General features: G+C 46.9%; 2 protein-coding genes across 4 annotated transcripts in view; one reads left to right on the forward strand and one right to left on the reverse strand.

Annotated features, from left to right (window-relative positions):
- The window catches only part of LOC126961287 (60S ribosomal protein L34-like), a 563,491-nt gene that overhangs the window by 448,439 nt on the left and 96,110 nt on the right, over positions 1-18,942 (reverse strand). The window lies entirely within an intron of this gene.
- The window catches only part of PEBP4 (phosphatidylethanolamine binding protein 4), a 478,151-nt gene that overhangs the window by 374,187 nt on the left and 85,022 nt on the right, over positions 1-18,942 (forward strand). For all 3 annotated transcript variants that reach the window (XM_050801460.1, XM_050801461.1, XM_050801459.1), the window contains one exon: positions 955-1,053. In XM_050801460.1, coding sequence (XP_050657417.1) covers positions 955-1,053 — 99 coding nt within the window. The remainder of the gene's footprint in view (positions 1-954; positions 1,054-18,942) is intronic.

An 18,942-nucleotide genomic window follows, 5' to 3' on the forward strand; every position in this document is an offset into this window, starting at 1 on the left:
TCATTCATTTTCTACTCAGCAGCCAAAAGAATCCTCTAAAAACATAAATCAGAGCATATCACTGTCCTACCTAAAACCCTGAAGCAGTTCTGTGTTGCACCTTGAACAAAATCCCACTCCCTACCCAGGCCTAGAGAGCCCCCTGTGGCCTGGCCTCTGCTCCCTCCCCGACCTGCCATGTCCACCCTCCCCCTGGCTTGTCCCTGGCCACAATGGTACTCTTCCTTGCTCCTCAAAGCCTACTTATTTTTCCCACCTGAAGACCTTCATAGCAGCTATTTTTTTCCTTCCAGAACACTTCCCACCTCTCATCCCACCCTGTTTTATTTTCATCATAGCAGTACTCACATGTTCCCTTGCTTATTTATTTATTTTTATTATCTATGCCTTTTACCTAGAATAAAAGTTTCCTGAAAGTATGAACCTTACTGTCTTGTGCTCTGTTGCCTCCTGGCATCTGGAGCAGCTCCTGGTACATAGTAGGTGTTCAGCAAAGGCTTGTTGAAGGGATGAATGAATCCTGGTATTCTTCATGATGGGTGCCGTTCTTGGCACACAATAAGTCCTCATGTATTTGTTGAATTGATAAGCAAGTCACTCCAACTACACTGGATGCTTCTTGAGGATCAGAGACCTGTTTTAGGTTTCCTTAATTCCTCCACAGCACCCAGCACAGCGCTCGGAACTCCCAGGTGATTGGTACGTATATCTTGTTGGATTTATTCTTCCTCACAAAGGGGAAGCCAAGAGTCCTGCTGTCTGCTTCACAGATGCCATTTCTCTGAGAATAAACGTGATGTGAGAGGGATGTCACGAGAACAAGGACAAATTGGATAGGATGCCACGGGGCTACTCAGCCATTCTCAGTTGGAATGGCGGGAAAAGGAGGTCTGCCCGTGGTATTTTCCTATTTCAGCCATGACGCTACATTACCTTTTGGTACATGTGTTACAGGGCGCAACCTATATCCTGTTGATGGTGGATCCAGATGCCCCAAGCAGAGCGGAACCCACACAGAAATTCTGGAGACATTGGCTGGTAACAGATATCGAGGTAAGCAGGCCAGGAGGCACTCTCTGACTCATTTGGGGTCGTAGCTGGAAGATTATTATTCAGTGCCGTTCCCACCTCTCATCCCAGAGGGTTGGAGCGAGGACTTCCATGTCCCCTCTCCCCCAGCACTCAGCTGTCAGAGCCCTCCCAAGTTTTCCAACAATTTCAAAAAGTGTCCCAGGGCCAGTGGTATGCTGGTAACCCAGCCTTCTGGAAGGGTGGGGGGAGCCCTGATTTCTAGTGTTTGCTGATTTTTATGGTATAAATAAATACTCCCACCACAGGAGTGGTGATTTAATTTCAAGCTCCTGATGATTTAACAACTGACTCACACTGTTTCTGAAACGTTAACAATTGGCTTCAGCACACCACTAGATTTGGGGGCACTGAGGGGATTCTGAGACGTGCAGGTGGCAGAACTGGCCAAGGAAGTCCTGGAGCTCCTCCCCGTGATGGGGCACGGGGCGTGAGAGAGGCACAGCAACTTCCTTTTCTTTGTGTACAGAAACAAGTGGCCGCCTCTCATCTTCGTGTCTTTGTCATCATGATAATTGTGAAGGAGCCTGGCTCACCCTCTTCAGGGAGGGTCCTCAAATCTGGTGGCTTGTTTGTGCCATTATGTGGGAGGGAAAGGCTGTGTTGCCAAACAAGTTTCAGATACTCTGGGTTGAACTGAACTCATTCTGTTTCTAACTGAAGGGCTTTTGGAGATTTTACTAGTCTAATATGCACTATATCATATACACTGATTTCCCAATTGCATTTGGTTATTGAACTTTCTGTTCATGAGTGCCTGGCAGTACTCTTTGGGGAAGTCCACACTAGCCTCAAACAGTCACGAATCTGTGCCTAGAACACCTGCAGATGGGCTTTGCAAAGAGTGTACAAAGGCATCAACCCTGTAAGATAGTGGGAACTGAGAACTAGAAAAACAAAGTTTGGCTGTGGTTTGGACCTTGGCTGGCTACCAACTCAGTGACCTCTGTCGGCTCCTCTGGACATTTCATCTTGCTCTGTAATACGGGAAACGTGCTGCTGACTTGCTGTGATTGTGATGAGCCAATGACTTATGATAGCACTTTGGAAAACAGACAATTCTGCAACTATGAGGGGTTTGTGTTTTTCCTTCCAGAACTGTGGGTAGAGGAAGGGGTTGAAATCTGAACTAGCTTCTGACCATCCTGAGCAAGGCAGGGTTTTCACAGCCACTGGGTGGGAGTAGGGGGGTGACAGGGGAGTTACCCTTGTAACCAGCTGGTGGCCCAGTGACCAGGGCCCCTCCCAGGGAGCTCGGGTGGACAGCCATCCTTAGAGGTAGCCCTGCCTATGGCCCTGGAAGGGGCTTCCTCAAGGGAGACCCGAGCAGCAGCTTCGTGGGCAGTGCTGGAGCCACCTCTCTTACTCCACACACTTCCCTGGCCAAACACCATAAGCACACAAAGGGACAGAGCTGGGAGGTTTGAGCCATCAGGAAGGGGGAAGAGAGCGGTGAGCATGAGAGAAAGATCTCGCATCTCCCCTTCACCCCCCAAAGCTAGAGCATTGTCATTTTCTGAACTTAGGCCTCCCCGCAGTCTCAGGGGTGAAACACTCAAGAGAGAAGTATTGCTCTGAAGGTCACATTCACAGCCACCCCAGGCACACAGGGCTTCCTGTTAGGGAGCTCTGCTCGGCAGTCCTGAGGCCGAAGTGCGAAAGCAGCTAGGGATGGGATGACTTCAGAATTGAAAGGACTTGAGACCATGAGGCTGCCTCTCTTCCAAGCCTGAAGACCCCCCACTCCTCCACTCCCCTCACCCCCATACTCAGAAGGGACATCTCACAGGAGCTCTGTGCACCAAACATGAGTTTAGCCTCGGCAGCCCAGCTTAGAAGTAGAACAGGTGGCAGGTGACAGGTGGCAGCTGTCCGGCAAGGCTGCTAAGCCACAGAGCTTACCAGTGCCACCTGCCCGGGTGCGGCCCTCGGCCTTCCCGCTCAGGCCGGAGGAGGCTTGGGTTTCCGTCGCATTTGCACCGCTTCCCTCGTGAGTGTTCAGCAGGAAGCGGCAGCAATATCCACTTGGCCCCGCCCACCTTCCCCAAAATTCCGCCAACCACAGAGTCGGTGTCAACCAAATTCATTTAGGTCTCAGGTTCTAGGCCTCGACCAGAGGAAGCGAAGGCTGTGATCAAACCCGGAGCACTTACTTTGTGTTGGTGTTCGCCGCTGCTAAGTGGGTCTCAAACAGTTGAGTGCGTTCAAATTGGCAGACGAGCTTGTTAAAATGCAGCTGCCCAGGCACTACCCCACCTGCAGAACCGCCCCCTCGGTCGGTCTGGGGAGAACATGGCATTCCGGCTCAACAAGCATCCAGAGGGATTGAGCAGATTGAAGGAAGACTGTAGAGCGGGGATGCCTTGGTCCTTCCTAACATCACTCATTTGTGGAGCAATTTCAAGTGAAAAGCACTTTTAAAACTCTTGAAGCTCAACACCACTTTGTGAAATAGACATCATCCTCGTTTTATAGATGGGGAAAGTAGAGCCCAGAGAGGCTGAATGATGATGCTGCCTCTTAGCTAGTGGGTTAGAAAGGTGAGTCTTCAATCCTCACCCGTTAACCCCAAGTCACACGCCTTCCCTGCCGTACCATGTGGCCTGAGTTCAAACCACATCTCTCCCATCAACTCCACTAGGACAAGGAGCCACTATCCCCTCTCTATAACATGGAAGGCATCATCTCTGTGGTTCCCTCCACCACCCGCCGGCTCACTCCCAGAGTTCTTTTTCTGACTACCCTTTATGGGTAGATGCTTCCAGGGAACTGTCCCCAGGGAATACTATCTTGTTAAATAGAACACGCTAGGTAAGTGTTTTGGACCCTGTAATGCTACACCCTAAACACCATCATTACCCAAACAGCCTCAGTAGGAAAGCCTGCCATAAAGTCTATGCAGACAGAGAGTGACCATGGCCCTGTCGTTCACAATGACCACAGAAGCAAACCTGGTGGAACTTCAGCTGACCCTGATATTAGGGGGCCAGGTCAAACTGGATGGTAGATCAGGCCATGGCCATAGGAGCCCTTCAGTAGGGACAATTTTTTGATAGCCTATCTGGGTTGAAACAGGACAGCAACTAGTTTTTAGGAATATAAGAAAGATCTGTGGCACCCCCCAACCTCCATTCCAAAGAGGGGCTGGCAGGGTTTAGTACGGAGTAGGATAAAGCTCTGGAACTTTGGATAACTTAAATAAAAACTAGAAGTTAGATGCCTGGCAATAGGGACAAGGCATCCATTCATAGTACCCTTTTGTTCATTTAATTCAAGAAATAGATATAGAACACTATTCAGTATAGGACAGTGGTTAACAGCGAGGACTCCGGAGCTAGACTGCTGTGGTTTGAATTCCTAATCTACCATTATTAGCTGTGTGATCTTGGGCTAGTTGCTCAACCTCTCTGTGTCTCAATATACTCAGTCATAAGCTGGAGATAGTAGTATACCTACCTCACACTGTTGCTATGAAGCTTAAGCGCATTATTTTAAGGAAAGTGCTCAGAGCAATACCCAGAACACAGTAAGCTCTACATTGTTACTTGCTGTTATATTCTTATTATTGCTCTAAATCAGGTAGCTAGGCTAGCACTGGCATCACAAACACAAGGAAAATTGAGGAAGGCTGTGCCCTCACAGGGCTTCTATTCTAGAAGCCCAAGGAAGGAATCCACAACTCAGTAGTGGTATTACGAGGCCCCCAGAGGCTGGCTTAGGGTGGAACTTCCTATACCTGTGGGTTTCCATCAACTCCGGAACAGGACTAGGCTCCAGTCTCCAAACCTGGCCAGGCTAGGACAGGCAGACACGGATACATAAGGCATGCTGTCCCACTTGGCTCCCTCTTTGAAAGGTTCTCATTGAGCAAGAGAGATTTCTAACTGAGCATTGACAGATAACACCTTTCTCCTCAACTGCAGTGTCCTTAGCATTTCCTTAAAGATGATTTTCTGTTCTGATTCCATCTAACTAATAATCTTCATGCTGAAAGCTCATTAAGATATCAATTAATTTGCATCATTCATTTTCAAAGAAACACTTATTGGTTCATCTTTTATTTGTCTCTGAAATTAGTGTTCAGGGCTTTTCATGCAGATATTTTCATTAGACTTTTTATTGTTAATGGGAATATTGAACACAGGAAGATGGTATATTAATACTTTCCACAAAGAATATCATGACTGGTGACAAAGAACACTAAGAACAATTAAGGAGACAAGAGTACCTTTTTACTTCCAAAAAAGAAAATCTTCCTAGAAACCGTCAATGATTCTAAAATTTGCCCTGAATATCTTTTTTGTTTTAAGAAAGAAAAGGAAACTGGCAAGTTCATGGTTCCCTTTCATTCAGTGCCCTCAACCTTTGGCAACTGTAAATGCAACCATTTCTGGGTTGAATTAAAAGGGTCTCTAAAGGGTCATTATTTTGTCTACTTTTCTGTAGGGTTAAATTTTTCCATAATTAGAGGTTTTTTTCCTAAGGGCTTCTAAGTGCATTAGGTGAATAAGATAATGGGAAATCCAATAAACAGGGCAAGAATTATAGCTCCCTGCTTTCTAGTTATGTGGGTAGCACGTGGCAGGACACTTGTGCCTGAGTGATCGGTTCCACTGCTGAGAGAGTTGTTTGACCTCTCTGAGACTGCAACTTCGCCTCTGTGAAACTGACAGAAATCCTCACTCTTCAGGGTGGAGACAAGGAAAAAGGAAATTACATATGCAAAGAAGAGAAGCCTCCCTAGAGAGAGGCACTATAGGAAGCAGCACGTGTATCCTTGTTTCTAATCAATGGAGCGGCAGAGCCTGTAGAAATTTAAATATATCGATATAAAAATAATGATATAATCTCATTTTCTATATATCCAGAAGCCCGCTAATGATAATAAACAGAATAAACAATCTTTATCAGGCCTGCAAGTTCAGATGAAGAGGTCAAACCAAGGAAATGGGATTAATAATGACTTCTTTCTTTAGAGCTGTATTTGCAGTTTTGCCACTGATATTTGTGTAATTTCCATGCATGCTTTGACCTGTACTGTGAGGATCCATTTTAAGTAATAAGCAGCTAAAAGGCATGGCTTAGGCTCCCTAACACATAGGTTCAGATCTATGGGCCATAAAGAGTGCGTGCTGATGGAGACAGCACAGAGGTGGCCATAAACCAGGTGGTTGTTAACCAGACTTGTATGTGGCCATCCTGAAGGGAAAGGGAAAGAGCTTGGACTTTAGGTCAGATGAACGAGAGGAGGTTCCAGGCTCTGCCACTTCCAGGTGGGAAGGACCTCTAAGTGCATTAGGTAAATGAGATAATGGGAAATCCAATAAACAGGGCAAGAATTACAGCTCCCTGCTTTCCAGTTATGTGGGTAGCACGTGCCAGGACACTTGTGACTGAGTGATCGGTTCCACTACTGCGCTAGTTGTTTGACCTGTCTGAGACTGCAACTTCACCTCTGTGAAACTGACAGAAATCCTCACTCTTCAGAGTGGAGACAAGGAAAAAGGAAATTACATATGCAAAGAGGAGAAGCCTCTGAGGCTCAGTTTCTTCATTAAAATGGGCATGTTAATAATATCTATTTCCCAGCGTTCAATGAGATTAAGGCTTCTAACACAGAACAGTAGGACCTTGGTAAATGTAATTATCTCCCCCACAACCCCCAACTTTGACATCTGACCATAGCAGCTACTTATGATTTAGCAAATTCCCTTAGATAATTGGACTCATGTTTTGCAAAGTAAAGATTCTAGACAGTGCCCAACACAGCTCATCCTTTTGCCCTTTGAAACTAGATGAGTCCAGGCCCAGCCTGGAGGACCTAACATGACCCCAGCTGGCTTTTGTGGAAACCAAAGCATGTTGGGGCCTGGAAGGGTTCAGTCAGTCCCATAATTCCATCTCTAGGGATCCCCTGTGACCTCCTGGACCAGAGCAGGCTCCCTGGAGTCATCCCAGGCCACAGCCCAGGTGTGATGCTGGGCTGCAAGTGACAGCCAGGCCTATGGTGCACTGACCACATTTGGGGCTGCAGCCCCTTCCTCTCCAACACTTCCCACCTCTATTTTTAACAGAAGCCAGTGCCCCTGCCATCTCCTTATCACTCACAGTCCCACTCTGCTGTCATTGTCCCGCCCCAGAGATGCTTTTGCTCCCATTCAAAATAATTTAAATAAAATGTTGCTACAAAGTGGAATATTATCTTTTGATGAATGTTTTTAAAGCCCTTTAGGTTTTCATGGTAATTTGCAATGTGAAATTATTTGGAGATAAGAGCCAAATTAGCTCTCGTATGCTGAGGTCGCTGTGTCCTGTTATCCATGTGAGCAGTGTTTAAATATAATCAGCCCTTAGACTAATGCAGCATAATTGTTCATTTGAAATAGCTTTTTTTCACTTCATTCAATGAGTCATTAAAATATTCAAGGGATAATGCAGTGAATTGGAAATGAATTTATCATATTATCCCATACATACTGTAGTGCTTCAGGTAACTAAGGAGAAAGAGAGATAGAGAGAAAGAGAGACTGCGGATATGAATAAGGTATACATGCAGGAAGGGAGCCAGTATATACAGGAATATTGTAAACAAAGCTTTTTCGTTGGTTTATGGCAAGCGTGTATAGAGAGGCTGACTAGGTGGGGTGAAAGAGAAAGAAAATGCTGTTCTTCTAGGAGGTTTCTCTCTCTCTCTCTCTCTCTCTCTCTCTCTCTCTCTCAGCACTCTGAGATTCCGTGCTCCACCACAGCTCCGCTGTTAACTTATTTTTATCAAATATGTTTATATCAGAAAGTCGTTATGGAAACCAATTCTGCCATCCAGGAGAATTCCTGGATCAGGCAGAAAACTCACTCTTTCTTTCTCTTTCTCTCTCTCTCTGTGTCTGTCTCTCTCTCTCTCTCTGACACACACACACACACACACACACACACACACACACACACCCCAGACCTCCATGAGACACCCCAAAGGGTGTCTTGCTCACCCAACTCTGATCTCAGCTCTGAGGGGGTAGCTGGTGGCTCCCGGCACTCCTTCATGGGCAAACCCAGAAAATGTGTAAGACCAGAAACCCATATCCACCCTTGCCCTGACATGAGGAACCTGGGCTTGTCACTGTCCTCTGTGCCTCAGACACTCACCCCTGAGCAGATGCTCTTAGGAAGCGATGGGGTTGGGGAGCGGGGAGGGGAGAGGGCGAGGGCAGGCAGCGTCTTTGAAGCATGGTGATCCTTCCTCGGTCTTAGAAAGTTCTATCTGTTTGCATTGTTTATGCCACACTGGAATAATGTCTTCTGTTCTGGCCGCAGTAATTTAAGAGGGATAGTGACCAGCATAGGAAAGCAATCTGAATGGTCAAGTTCGGTAGAAACCACATCAGGTCAGCAGCAGCGGAAAGAAGTAGGAAAGGCTAGCCTATTGGAACAACTACAGACGCATGAGAAGGAATGGCCTTTAAAGAGTTAAGGAAATCTCATTGGAAAACAGAAGAGATCTTGCCGGACTTCACTAGGCCGATTCAGGACCAGTGGGGGAAGTTTCCAGGGAACCACATTTTGGTCCCTTATGAGTTAGAACTTTCTAAGAATTTGAACTGCTCAAGAACTGCTCATATATTCCACCGAGGAGCAGGCTTTTGTGAATGACAGTAATTACCCATGGGTGACCCAGAGAATTTTCACTCTGGGTAGAAGGCTGGTGCAGGTGACCTGTAAGGTGTGCCCCTTGGCATCTCCAACAGTGTCTCCACCTGCCATATTGTCTCTCCTGGCCACAGACACTCTTCCTATAGCTCATATCCATAGAACATATTAACAACAACAATAACTAATGAAGAGAGAATAAAAAAGGAGGAGGAAAAGGAGAGAGGGAAGAGGAAGAAGGAAAATAAGAAAAAACATCATTGATGCACTTGGCAAGTAATGCCAAGTGCTGTGCTTTACATAAGCACCTCATGTAGTCCTCATAAAAGAGGGAGGTAATGGAGATAAGAAATTGAGGCCCAGAGTGGGTAAGCAACTTGCCCAAGATGTCACAGCTAGCAAGTGGTTGCCTGAGATTGGAGCCCAAAACCTACATCTCTACTCATGAGGCCATATTACTACTCCAGAGTCTAAGTGGGTTCCACACCCACTACCTAGGCCCTGCCCAGATGACAGCTTATATTGGGGCCATGTGTGGGGGCTAAGAGGTGGTGGTGCTGGTGTAAGCAGTTTGGTTTGAGATTGGTGGCCCCTCTACCTCTAGCCACACCAGCCTCAGCCATGCACAGCCCTGGACTGGGGCTCCAAGTGCAGTGTGGACGCAAGAGATTGATTCTCTGACTTACTATGAGCAAATTGTTTACCTCCCTGAATCTGTTTCCTCGTCTGTATAAGAGGAAACTAACGTCGACCTCACAGGAATGTTGAGGATTTAACGAGATAACATTTGTGAAACACCCAGCACGTAGCACCTGGCGCTTAGTAGTTGCTATGTATATGCTGGCTCTCTCCTCCTTCCATCCTTTACCACCCTCAATCCTCCATAGGAAGCTTAGAAAGCCGAGCCTTCGATGGTACAAAACATATGTCACTCCCAAGAGGTAGGACAGGGCCTGGCCAGGAGAATGAGCTGCCTGTGTGGTTATCGCTTCAAAGACCTTGAAGGAGAAAAGTCACCAGTGGGCATAGATGTAACAGGGAGCTGTTAGGATTGATTGTTTGACCTGCACTGCTCTCAGCACTGTGACTACTAATAAAATACGATAAATAAAAATCAAATCAAATCAAATCTGGTGAGTACATGTTAGGGATTTAAAATGTGGTTTTTCTGCTGCCCAGTTGGAAAGACAGGGCCAACACATAGGAAATAATGAGAGAGCAGTACTCAATGATTTTGTCAACTCCAAGTGGGCTTTTTAGACTCAAATTGCTGTGGAAATTGGGAGCACCCTCCTCTTCTCAGTGAGGCAACTCCTCCTACTTCAAGGCTCAGCTCAGATGTCACCTCTGCCTAAAGGCTTGCTCTACCACCCTCAGACTGAGTTAGTCAGTCCTGCCATGCTGCTGCCACACTCAGTCAAACCTCAATTAGTGCCCTCATTATTATTTATGAGTCTCTTTTCCCTCTTAGACCATGAGTTCCTGGAGAGCAGAAATGTGTCTTCTTATATTCTCAGCACCTAGCCCAAAACATTAAGGGCCCTCAGTAAATGTAGAATTAATGAAGGCATGAAGAAATGAATGAATGAATAAAGAATGAAGGAAGAGATGGGTGAATGGGTGAATAGAGGTGAGTAGGTGAATGGATAGAGGGATAGATGGAGGTTGAATAGGTGGTAGGTGGTGGATGGATGGATGAATAGATGGAGGGATGGATGGATGGATGGATGGATGGATGGATGGATGGATGGAGATTGGGTAGATGGGAGGGTGGATGGATGGAAGTTGGATAGGTGGATGGACAGATGCATGGATAGATGGATGGAGTGACGAATGGGTGGAAGTTAGGTAGGTGGGTGGATAGATGGATGAATGAATGGATAGAGGTTGGGTAGGTGGATGGATGCATGAATGGATGAATGGATGGATAAAGGTTAGGTAGGTTGCTGGATGGATGGATAGCTAGACATTGGTTAGGTGAATGGATAGATGGATGGATGAATGAATGGATAGAGGTCGAGTAGGTGGATGAATGGATAGGTGGACAGAGGTTGGGTGGGTGGGTAGATGGATGATGGATAGAGATTGGGTAGGTGGATGGATGGATGGATGAATGGATGGAGGTGGAGGTTTGGTAGGTGGACAGAGTGACGCCACTCCATCTCTTATCAACTCTTATAACTCTTATCTTAACAATGCAGATAAGACTTGACCTGGGCCTTGAAATTATGAGCAGCCCTGGAAAAGTCAGAGGATACAAGCAATTGCATTTCAGGAAAGGAACAATGTAATTAAAAACTCAACAATTTTAATGGTGTAGAAGAAAAGAATCATAAACATAAATTAAAAGCCAAGATAGGTGAGTTAAGTGAGGCCCTTGATTGTTATAGATGTCTCTAGGTTGTTATTGCAAACATCTACTAACAGATTCCCCTCTTATAATCTCACCATTTACAAAAATGTGAACATTTCTTTCATGGGATAATTTTTCTAAAATCTAAATAGGATCATACTGCTTTCCTATTTGAAGCCCTGCAGTGATTCCCCAGTATCTCAGGACAGACCCCTCTCCCCAGTGTGTTACTCAAGGCCTTTGAGGCTCTGGGCCCTGCCTGCGCCACAACCCTCATGGTCTCCTGCTGATCTGCTTGTAGTGTCTCAGACCTGCTCAGACCTTGTAGGCCTTTGTGGACTATTACCTGCTCTGCCCCCTCTTACAAAAACTCTTCTGCAGTCCATAAACAGGCCATTGCTTTAAATGAGTTGAGATTGCTAGATAAATTACACCTCCAAGGTCCAGAAAGAGCTTAGATTTGCAATCACGAAATCATTTCCAGAAATAGGGAAGGAAAATATGGATTCCCAAATTTAGGCTGGTAAGTGTAATATCAGTCCTCATCAAAACATCAAAATTCAAAAACAGTTTAATAAGCAGATGGTCTGAGACAATATAGAAAAGAAAACAGTGCACATGAGAAGTCAGCATAGATTCACCAAAAACAAATCATGCGTGACCACTCAGAGTTCTTTGTTGGGAAATGCACTGACCCCTTGGACCAGGAGGATGCTGTCAGTAAGCACAGTACAGGTTGGCTGAGCCAGGCATTAGAACAAGTCAATTGTGGTAACCTTTTGGCCAAGGGGGAGAGATGTTGCTTCAATGACTGTTGTGTTAGTTGGGGGTTTGTGACTTGTTAACAAATCATTCCTGAAGAGGTGACAAATGAATTAGTACCAATCTTAAAGTTGGTCCCTGGTGACATGCCACAAGATTCTGGCCTGAGTGCCTCACCTTGTTTATATCTTTTTTTTTTTTTTGAGACAGAGTCTTGCTCTGTCACCCAGGCTGGAGTGCAGTGGTATGATCTTGGCTCATTGCAACCTCTACCTCCTGGCTTCAAGTGATTCTCCTGCCTCAGCCTCCTGAATAGCTGGGATTACAGGCACATGCCACCACACCTGGCTAATTTTTGTATTTTTTGTAGAGACAGGGTTTCACCATATTGGCCAGGCTGATCTCAAACTCCTGACCTCAGGTGATCTGCCTGCCTCAGCCTCCCAAAGTGTTGGAATTACAGGTGCGAGCCACCACACCCAGTTACCTTGTTCAATATCTTCATGGATAGCATGCTCACCAAATTTTAGGTCAAAGTTTCAAGGAATAGCTAATTTGATGGGTAACATAAAACAGTTAATTTTGGCAAATCAAAAGGATGTGCCTGCATTGAGAAATTTAAATTTAATAGGGATTAATCTAAAGTTCTATATTTAGGTTCTAAATCAGTTGCACACATACAGAAGGGGGAAGATCTGGCATGTCAGAGGTTCATGAGGGAAAAAGATCAAGAGGAGTTTTAGCTAGTTTTGAAGCTAATTTTAATCTAAATTTTAAGCTAATAATAGAATGTCAAGCCACAGTGTGAGAGTTAAGACAGTTAATATCATCTTAAGCCACATCAATAAAAGTAAAGGCTTTAGACCATTGAAGAGTTATACCTCTCCTTTCTGTGCATCTATGAGATCATTCATTCATTCATTCATTCAGCATGTGCTTAGCACATTTTAGACAATAGGTTTCATTCAGGCACTGCAGATCAGAAAGTTTATGCAATCAAATCCTTTTTTTTTTTTCACTTTAAAAAAAAATAGGTTTTATTTTTTGGAGCATTTTACATTCACAGCAAAAGAGAGCAGGGTACAGAGCATTTCCGTATACTTGCTGCCTGCCCCAAGCCTCCTCCACTATCAACATCTGGCACCAGAGTGGTTTGTTTGTTATAACTGACGAACTTAACACTGATGATCATGGCTGGGCATGGTGGCTCATGCCTGTAATCCCAGCACTTTGGGAGGCCGAGGTGGGAGGATCACCTAAGGTTGGGAGTTTAAGACCGGCCTGACCAATATGGAGAAACTTTGTCTCTATTAAAAATACAAAATTATACGTGCATGGTGGCGCATGCCTGTAATCACACCTACTTGGGAGGCTGAGGCAGGAGAATCACTTGAACCCAGGAGACAGAGGTTGTGGTGAGCCAAGATCGTGCCATTGCACTCCAGCCTGGGCAACAAGAGCAAAAATCGGTCTCAAAACAAAACAAAACAAAACACTGGCGATCGCTAATAATCCATGAACCTACATCATGATCACCCAAAGTCCATAGTTTACATTAGGGTTCACTCTTGATGTTGTATGTTGCATAGGTTTGGACAAATGCATAACGACATGTATCCACCATGATAGTACCATGCAGAGCAGCTGACCTGCCCTAAAGGTCCTCTGTGCTGACCTGTATGCAATGACATCCTTTCTGCGAAGGAGCTCCCTGTCTGGTGAGGGGAGCAGAGGAGAAGAATCAATGACTCAATTACAGACTGGGGAGTGTTAGGATGGAGTTGAGTCCTGAGAACCATGGAGATGAGAAGGAGGCAGCGGGGAAAGTTCCCCAGAGAAGGAAACCTGTGAGCACTGTGGAAATTCACCAGGCAACCTCGTGAGGACAGGGCACCCGGACCAAGGGAATAGCAGGAAGGAGCTGACGTGTTCCAGAATCAGATGGGGACTGGTATGACTGGAGCAGGGTGGTTACGGGGCAGCATGGAGGAGATGAGGTCATGAGGCAGCAGGGGAGACCAGGAAGGATGGTGGTTCTAACCCATCCACCCGGTTTAACTGCGCCCAGACCAGTTAAATCAGAATCTCTGGAGGTGGAGCACAGGCATCCTTATTTTTAAGGCTCCTCAGAGGATGTGAACATGCATCTGGGTGAAGGGAGGAGGAAATGGGGCGTTGCTGTTCAATGGGTGTAAAGTTTCAGTAATTCAAGATGATTAAGTCCTGGAGATCTGCTGTACAACATGGTGCCTATAGTTAGTAGTACCATACTGTACACTTAAAAACTGTAAAGAGGGTGGATCTCATATCGAGTGACCTTATCACAATGAAAGAAAGAAAGAAGGAAAGGAAAGAGGAAGAAAGGAAAGGAAAGGAAAGGAAAGGAAAGGAAAGGAAAGGAAAGGAAAGGAAAGGAAAGGAGGAAGGAAGAAAAGAAAAGAAAGAAGAAAAGAAAAGAAAAGAAAGAAGAAAAGAAAGAAAGAAAAAATATGCATCTGGGGTTGAGAACCACCAATGTCGGGTCTTTATCCAGGCCTGGGCAAGGAGTCTGGCACACAGCCTATGGGAGGACTTCCAGCAGGGGGGAAAAACTGTCTTGCATTTTTTGTTGTTGCTTTCAGGAGACAGGGTCTCATTCTGTTGCCCAGGGTGGAGTGCAGTGGTGCAATCATAGCTCACTGCAGCCTCCAACTCCTGGGCCCAAGTCATCCTCCTGCCTCAGCCTCCTAAGTAGCTAGGACTACAGGTGCACACCACCAGGCCTGACTATTTACTTTTATTTTTTATAGATATAGGGCCTCACTATGTTGCCCAGGTCGCTCTTGAACCATTGGCCTCAAGCAATCCTCCCACCTCGGCCTCCCAAAGTGCTGGGATTGCAGATGTGAGCCACTGCACCCAGTCCCTGCCTTGCACTTTTTTTTTTTTTTTTTTTTTTGAGATGGAATCTTGCTCCGTCACCCAGGCTGGAGTGCAGTGGTGCAATCTCGGCTCACTGCAAGCTCCACCTCCCGGGTTCATGCCATTCTCCTGCCTCAGCCTCCTGAGTAGCTGGGACTACAGGCACCCGCCTGGCCAATTTTTTGTATTTTTAGTAGAGACGGGGTTTCACCATGTTAGCCAGGATGGTCTCGATCTCCTGACCTCGTGATCCACCCGCCTCAGCCTCCCAAAGTGCTGGGATTACAGGTGTGAGTCACGGTGCCCGGCCAGAGGTGCCTTTTAGATTTTAAGTGAGAGATTGAAATGAGTCTGGAACTCCCAGGAGAGACCAAGACAGGTGGCCTGGCTTTGGGATACAAACGTGGTATTTGCAGCCAAAGGGCTGCTGTCTCTTCAGGGGCCGTGTATTGTGTCTGGAGATATTCAAGGAGAAGTCGTCTGCCAGAGGTCGGATTAGATTGGCCCCTAGGTGCTGCGACTTTATAAACAAGCTTAACCCCAGCCCACCTAGAACAGAGTACCATCCTGGGAGGAGAGTGAGGAGAGGCAGGGAGGTCTCACGATACAGGGCCTTGGAGGCCATGAGGGATTTGCTCTACTGAGCAGGAGACTGAGTGATATTCCAAAAAAAGCTTGGAGCCAGAATGGGGAAGACATGTATGCTGGGCCGCTTGCTAGCTGGTGATGCTGCTCCAGTCTCTGCCGTTCTGTGGGTCTCTATTACCTCACCTACAAACACAAACAGGGAGGTAGATTTTGGTGATAACACCAGGCTCTGATAGTTTATAATTCCATACTTGATCCTCCACTAAGCAGCCCTCGACTTCTTTCTGCCAAAATGTTCACATGCACGACACACTCCCCTGGGCCTCAGAACACATAAAACAAGCTCCAAGTTCCCCCACGATTCCCTGTGCGCTTGCTCTCCCAGTAACAAAGTGTCTTGGAACACTGATGAGAGTGGCGTTATTAGAGGGAGAACGTGGAAGCCACTCTCATTTATTTTTGAAGGTAAATCACTCACTGGAGCTTTATCATTAGCAACACCTCCCTGGGAATCTACTTCTCTAGTGATTTGTGACCTGTGGTTGGAACGAGTGTCAGGTCAGTGTTGCAAAGCTCAGCTACAAACCACAGAAGACCAGAGTGGGCCAGTGAGCAGGGGCGAGGCCTGAACAGCTCCCATTTTAGAAGGAGTCAGCTAGCAGCTTTCTGCAGAAACTGGAGAAGGACAAGCCCCATGGCAGGAGACGTGTTGGGGGTGGCTACAGGAATCCAGGCGTGCCGGGCCGGGTGAGAGACGGGCTTGGCATGGGAGTAGTGGGGATGGGTGGGAAGGCCCAGGGGCTTCTTGGGGCTCCCCTGCCAACCTCCACCCTGAAAGACCACGGTGGAGCTGGTGTGGAGAGATCAGAGACTGAGGGCCAAATTAGCCAGTGGCCCAGAGTCAGGAGAGAGCAACATCCTCCTCCTGCAGCGGGTTCTGTTGCTTCGCAGAGAGACAAGGAGGAGGAACCCACAGTCCAGAGCACTTGGGAAGAATCTGGAGACGCTGGGGGTGGGGGGAGGGGCAGCAGGGAGGGACTTCAACAGGGTAGAAGGACAGATGCCCAGACCTCCCTGGGCTGCTGGCCCATCAAGCCCTTGACTAAGAATTGGCTTTTTCCTTTCAAAGAGGGTGGAAGTCACTGTTTTCTTGTCTCCGTTGATGAACAGATTCTGGGTGGCAGGAGTCACCATAGAAACAGGTGCTATCTTAAGCAAATGAGCCTTATTAACCTTAAGAGTGGTGGAGTTTTCACAAGATTGCACATATAGGGTAGGAGGGAGAGCGGAGTTTGGTGGGGGAGGGCCACGGTGGCTGGGAGTCGGGCTGCTGTGGCTCTGGGTGTGGAGGCATATGTGTGCGCATGCATGTGTGCATTGCGTGTGTGTAGATGCCCATCTACGTGTGCTTTTGCAAAACCATTTCCCAAGGGATAAGCTCAGGTTCTGCTTTTTCCCTAATGAATACACATTTTCCCCCCCAAAAATATCCTTGATCTCTTTGGGAACCAGCCTTAAGGCAGTAGAGGCCAGGATCCCTGACGCTACCCCTCACCCTTTCCCCAACTACCTTCCCCTCCATTTCTGCATGCATCTTCCTGTCTGCTTCACATCAGGAACAGGTACCTCCCTGAGGACCTGGCAGCCAGGAAGCAGGGATCTCTTTGCTCCAGGAGGTGGTGTGGTGCAGTGGTAGGTACAGGGATACTGACACGAGGTGGACCTGGGTCCATGTGACTGCTCTGTGACTCTGAAGCTGTCACCTGCCTCTGTGAGCCCCAGTCTATAAAAGACACCATGCACCCCATAAGGCTGATGTGAGGCTCCGGTGAGATCATGCATGTCGACCTGAAGTCTCTCCCCACCCCTCCCCACTGTGACTAGGGGCTCACTCTTCTCAGGCACAGCTGTGACTGCACAAAGGTTGTTAATCAACCACAGGGTTAATCTTTCCCCAGCATGATCTCATTGGTCAACAGATTTCTACTCTCCATGAGTTCTGTGCTCTGCTAGGTCCTGGGGGAGGTATAGAAGAAGGTTAGGATTAAGAGCCTGACCTTGGGGAGGTTGGATGGGCAGGGAGGGTGTGGAGTAGCAGAGTTGGGTGGGGCCTCGAAGGTGGGTAGGATTGGGGTAGGCAGGGAGGAAAGTGTCCAAGAAAACGGGGGCATATATTCATCTCTTGAGGCAAAGGCAACCAAAATCTGAACTGTTCCTAGGTTACAAAAGGTTATATAAGAAAAGAAACTGGCATTCTCCCACAGTATCTGGGAGTTGTATGCACTGGCTCCAAGAAGCACGTCTGCTGCCCTCTGCAGCCCCTCCCTGGGCAGGACACTCAGCTCCAGGTATCATGGCACCTGCCCCAGTCCTGCTGTAATCCCAGGGAATAAACCGAGACTCTTATCCCAGGGGCTCTGAGGAACTGTCCTGAGGCTCTGCAATGGAGTCCCTGCAGTCTGAGGTGCAGTTTGCCCAGGAAGACAAGACGGAGCCAGCCTGCCCAGGGACTATACCAGGGTGGGCACAGCAATGAGGGGACATTTATTTTCCTTTGCCATGAGGAGTAAAGAGTCACAACACATGCCTGAAGCAGGGACAGGGCTGATGGCACAGAGGAGGGACACTTCTCTGCATCATAGATTTCTAGACCATAGAGCTAGACAAGCCCTTGAATCCATCTGGTTCGACCCTTCTGTTTTATGGATGAAGAAACTGAAGCCCAGGGTCATAGAAGCTTATCAGTGCACAGTGTGGACCGGAATCGAGGTGTCCCAACTCTTAATACTATTCCTCCTTCTGTCTCCTGCCCCATCCAGCCTATGGTTAGCAGGCCCAGGGCAGTCCCTGGGTGATTAACCAAGACTCCAGGTATACTGAGACACCACAAGCATTGTTTAGGTCAGACTACAATAAAGAAGAAAGCAAAGGTTTACCCTGGGCTGCTCAGCTCTCACCCCTCTCTTTTAAAAGCAAAATTTGTCCTCAAGATAGTTTGCTCAGAATGATGGTTTCCAGCTTCATCCATGTCTCTACAAAGGACATGAACTCATCCTTTTTTATGGCTGCATAGTATTCCATGGTGTATATGTGCCACATTTTCTTAATCCAGTCTATCACTGATGGACATTTGGGTTGGTTCCAAGTCTTTGCTATTGTGAATAGTGCCACAATATACATACGTGTGCATGTGTCTTTATAGCAGCATGGTTTATAATCCTTTGGGTATGTACCCAGTAATGGGATGGCTGGGTCAAATGGTATTTCTAGTTCTAGATCCTTACACCGCATGTCCTCACTCAGAGGTGGGAATTGAACAATGAGAACACTTGGACACAGGGTGGGGAACATCACACACCGGGGCCTGTCGTGGGGTGGGGGGAGGGGGGAGGGATAGCATTAGGAGATATACCTAATGTAAATGATGAGTTAATGGGTGCAGCACACCAACATGGCACATGTATACATATGTAACAAGCCTGCACATTGTGCACATGTACCCTAGAACTTAAAGTATAATAAAATAAATAAATAATAAAAGCAAAATTTGGCATTTTGTGAGCCTTACCTGGCCCCTGCCGATGACTGCAATTTCAGAAGTTTCA

Source organism: Macaca thibetana, chromosome 8 (assembly GCF_024542745.1).
Source record: "Macaca thibetana thibetana isolate TM-01 chromosome 8, ASM2454274v1, whole genome shotgun sequence".
NCBI lineage: Eukaryota > Metazoa > Chordata > Mammalia > Primates > Cercopithecidae > Macaca > Macaca thibetana.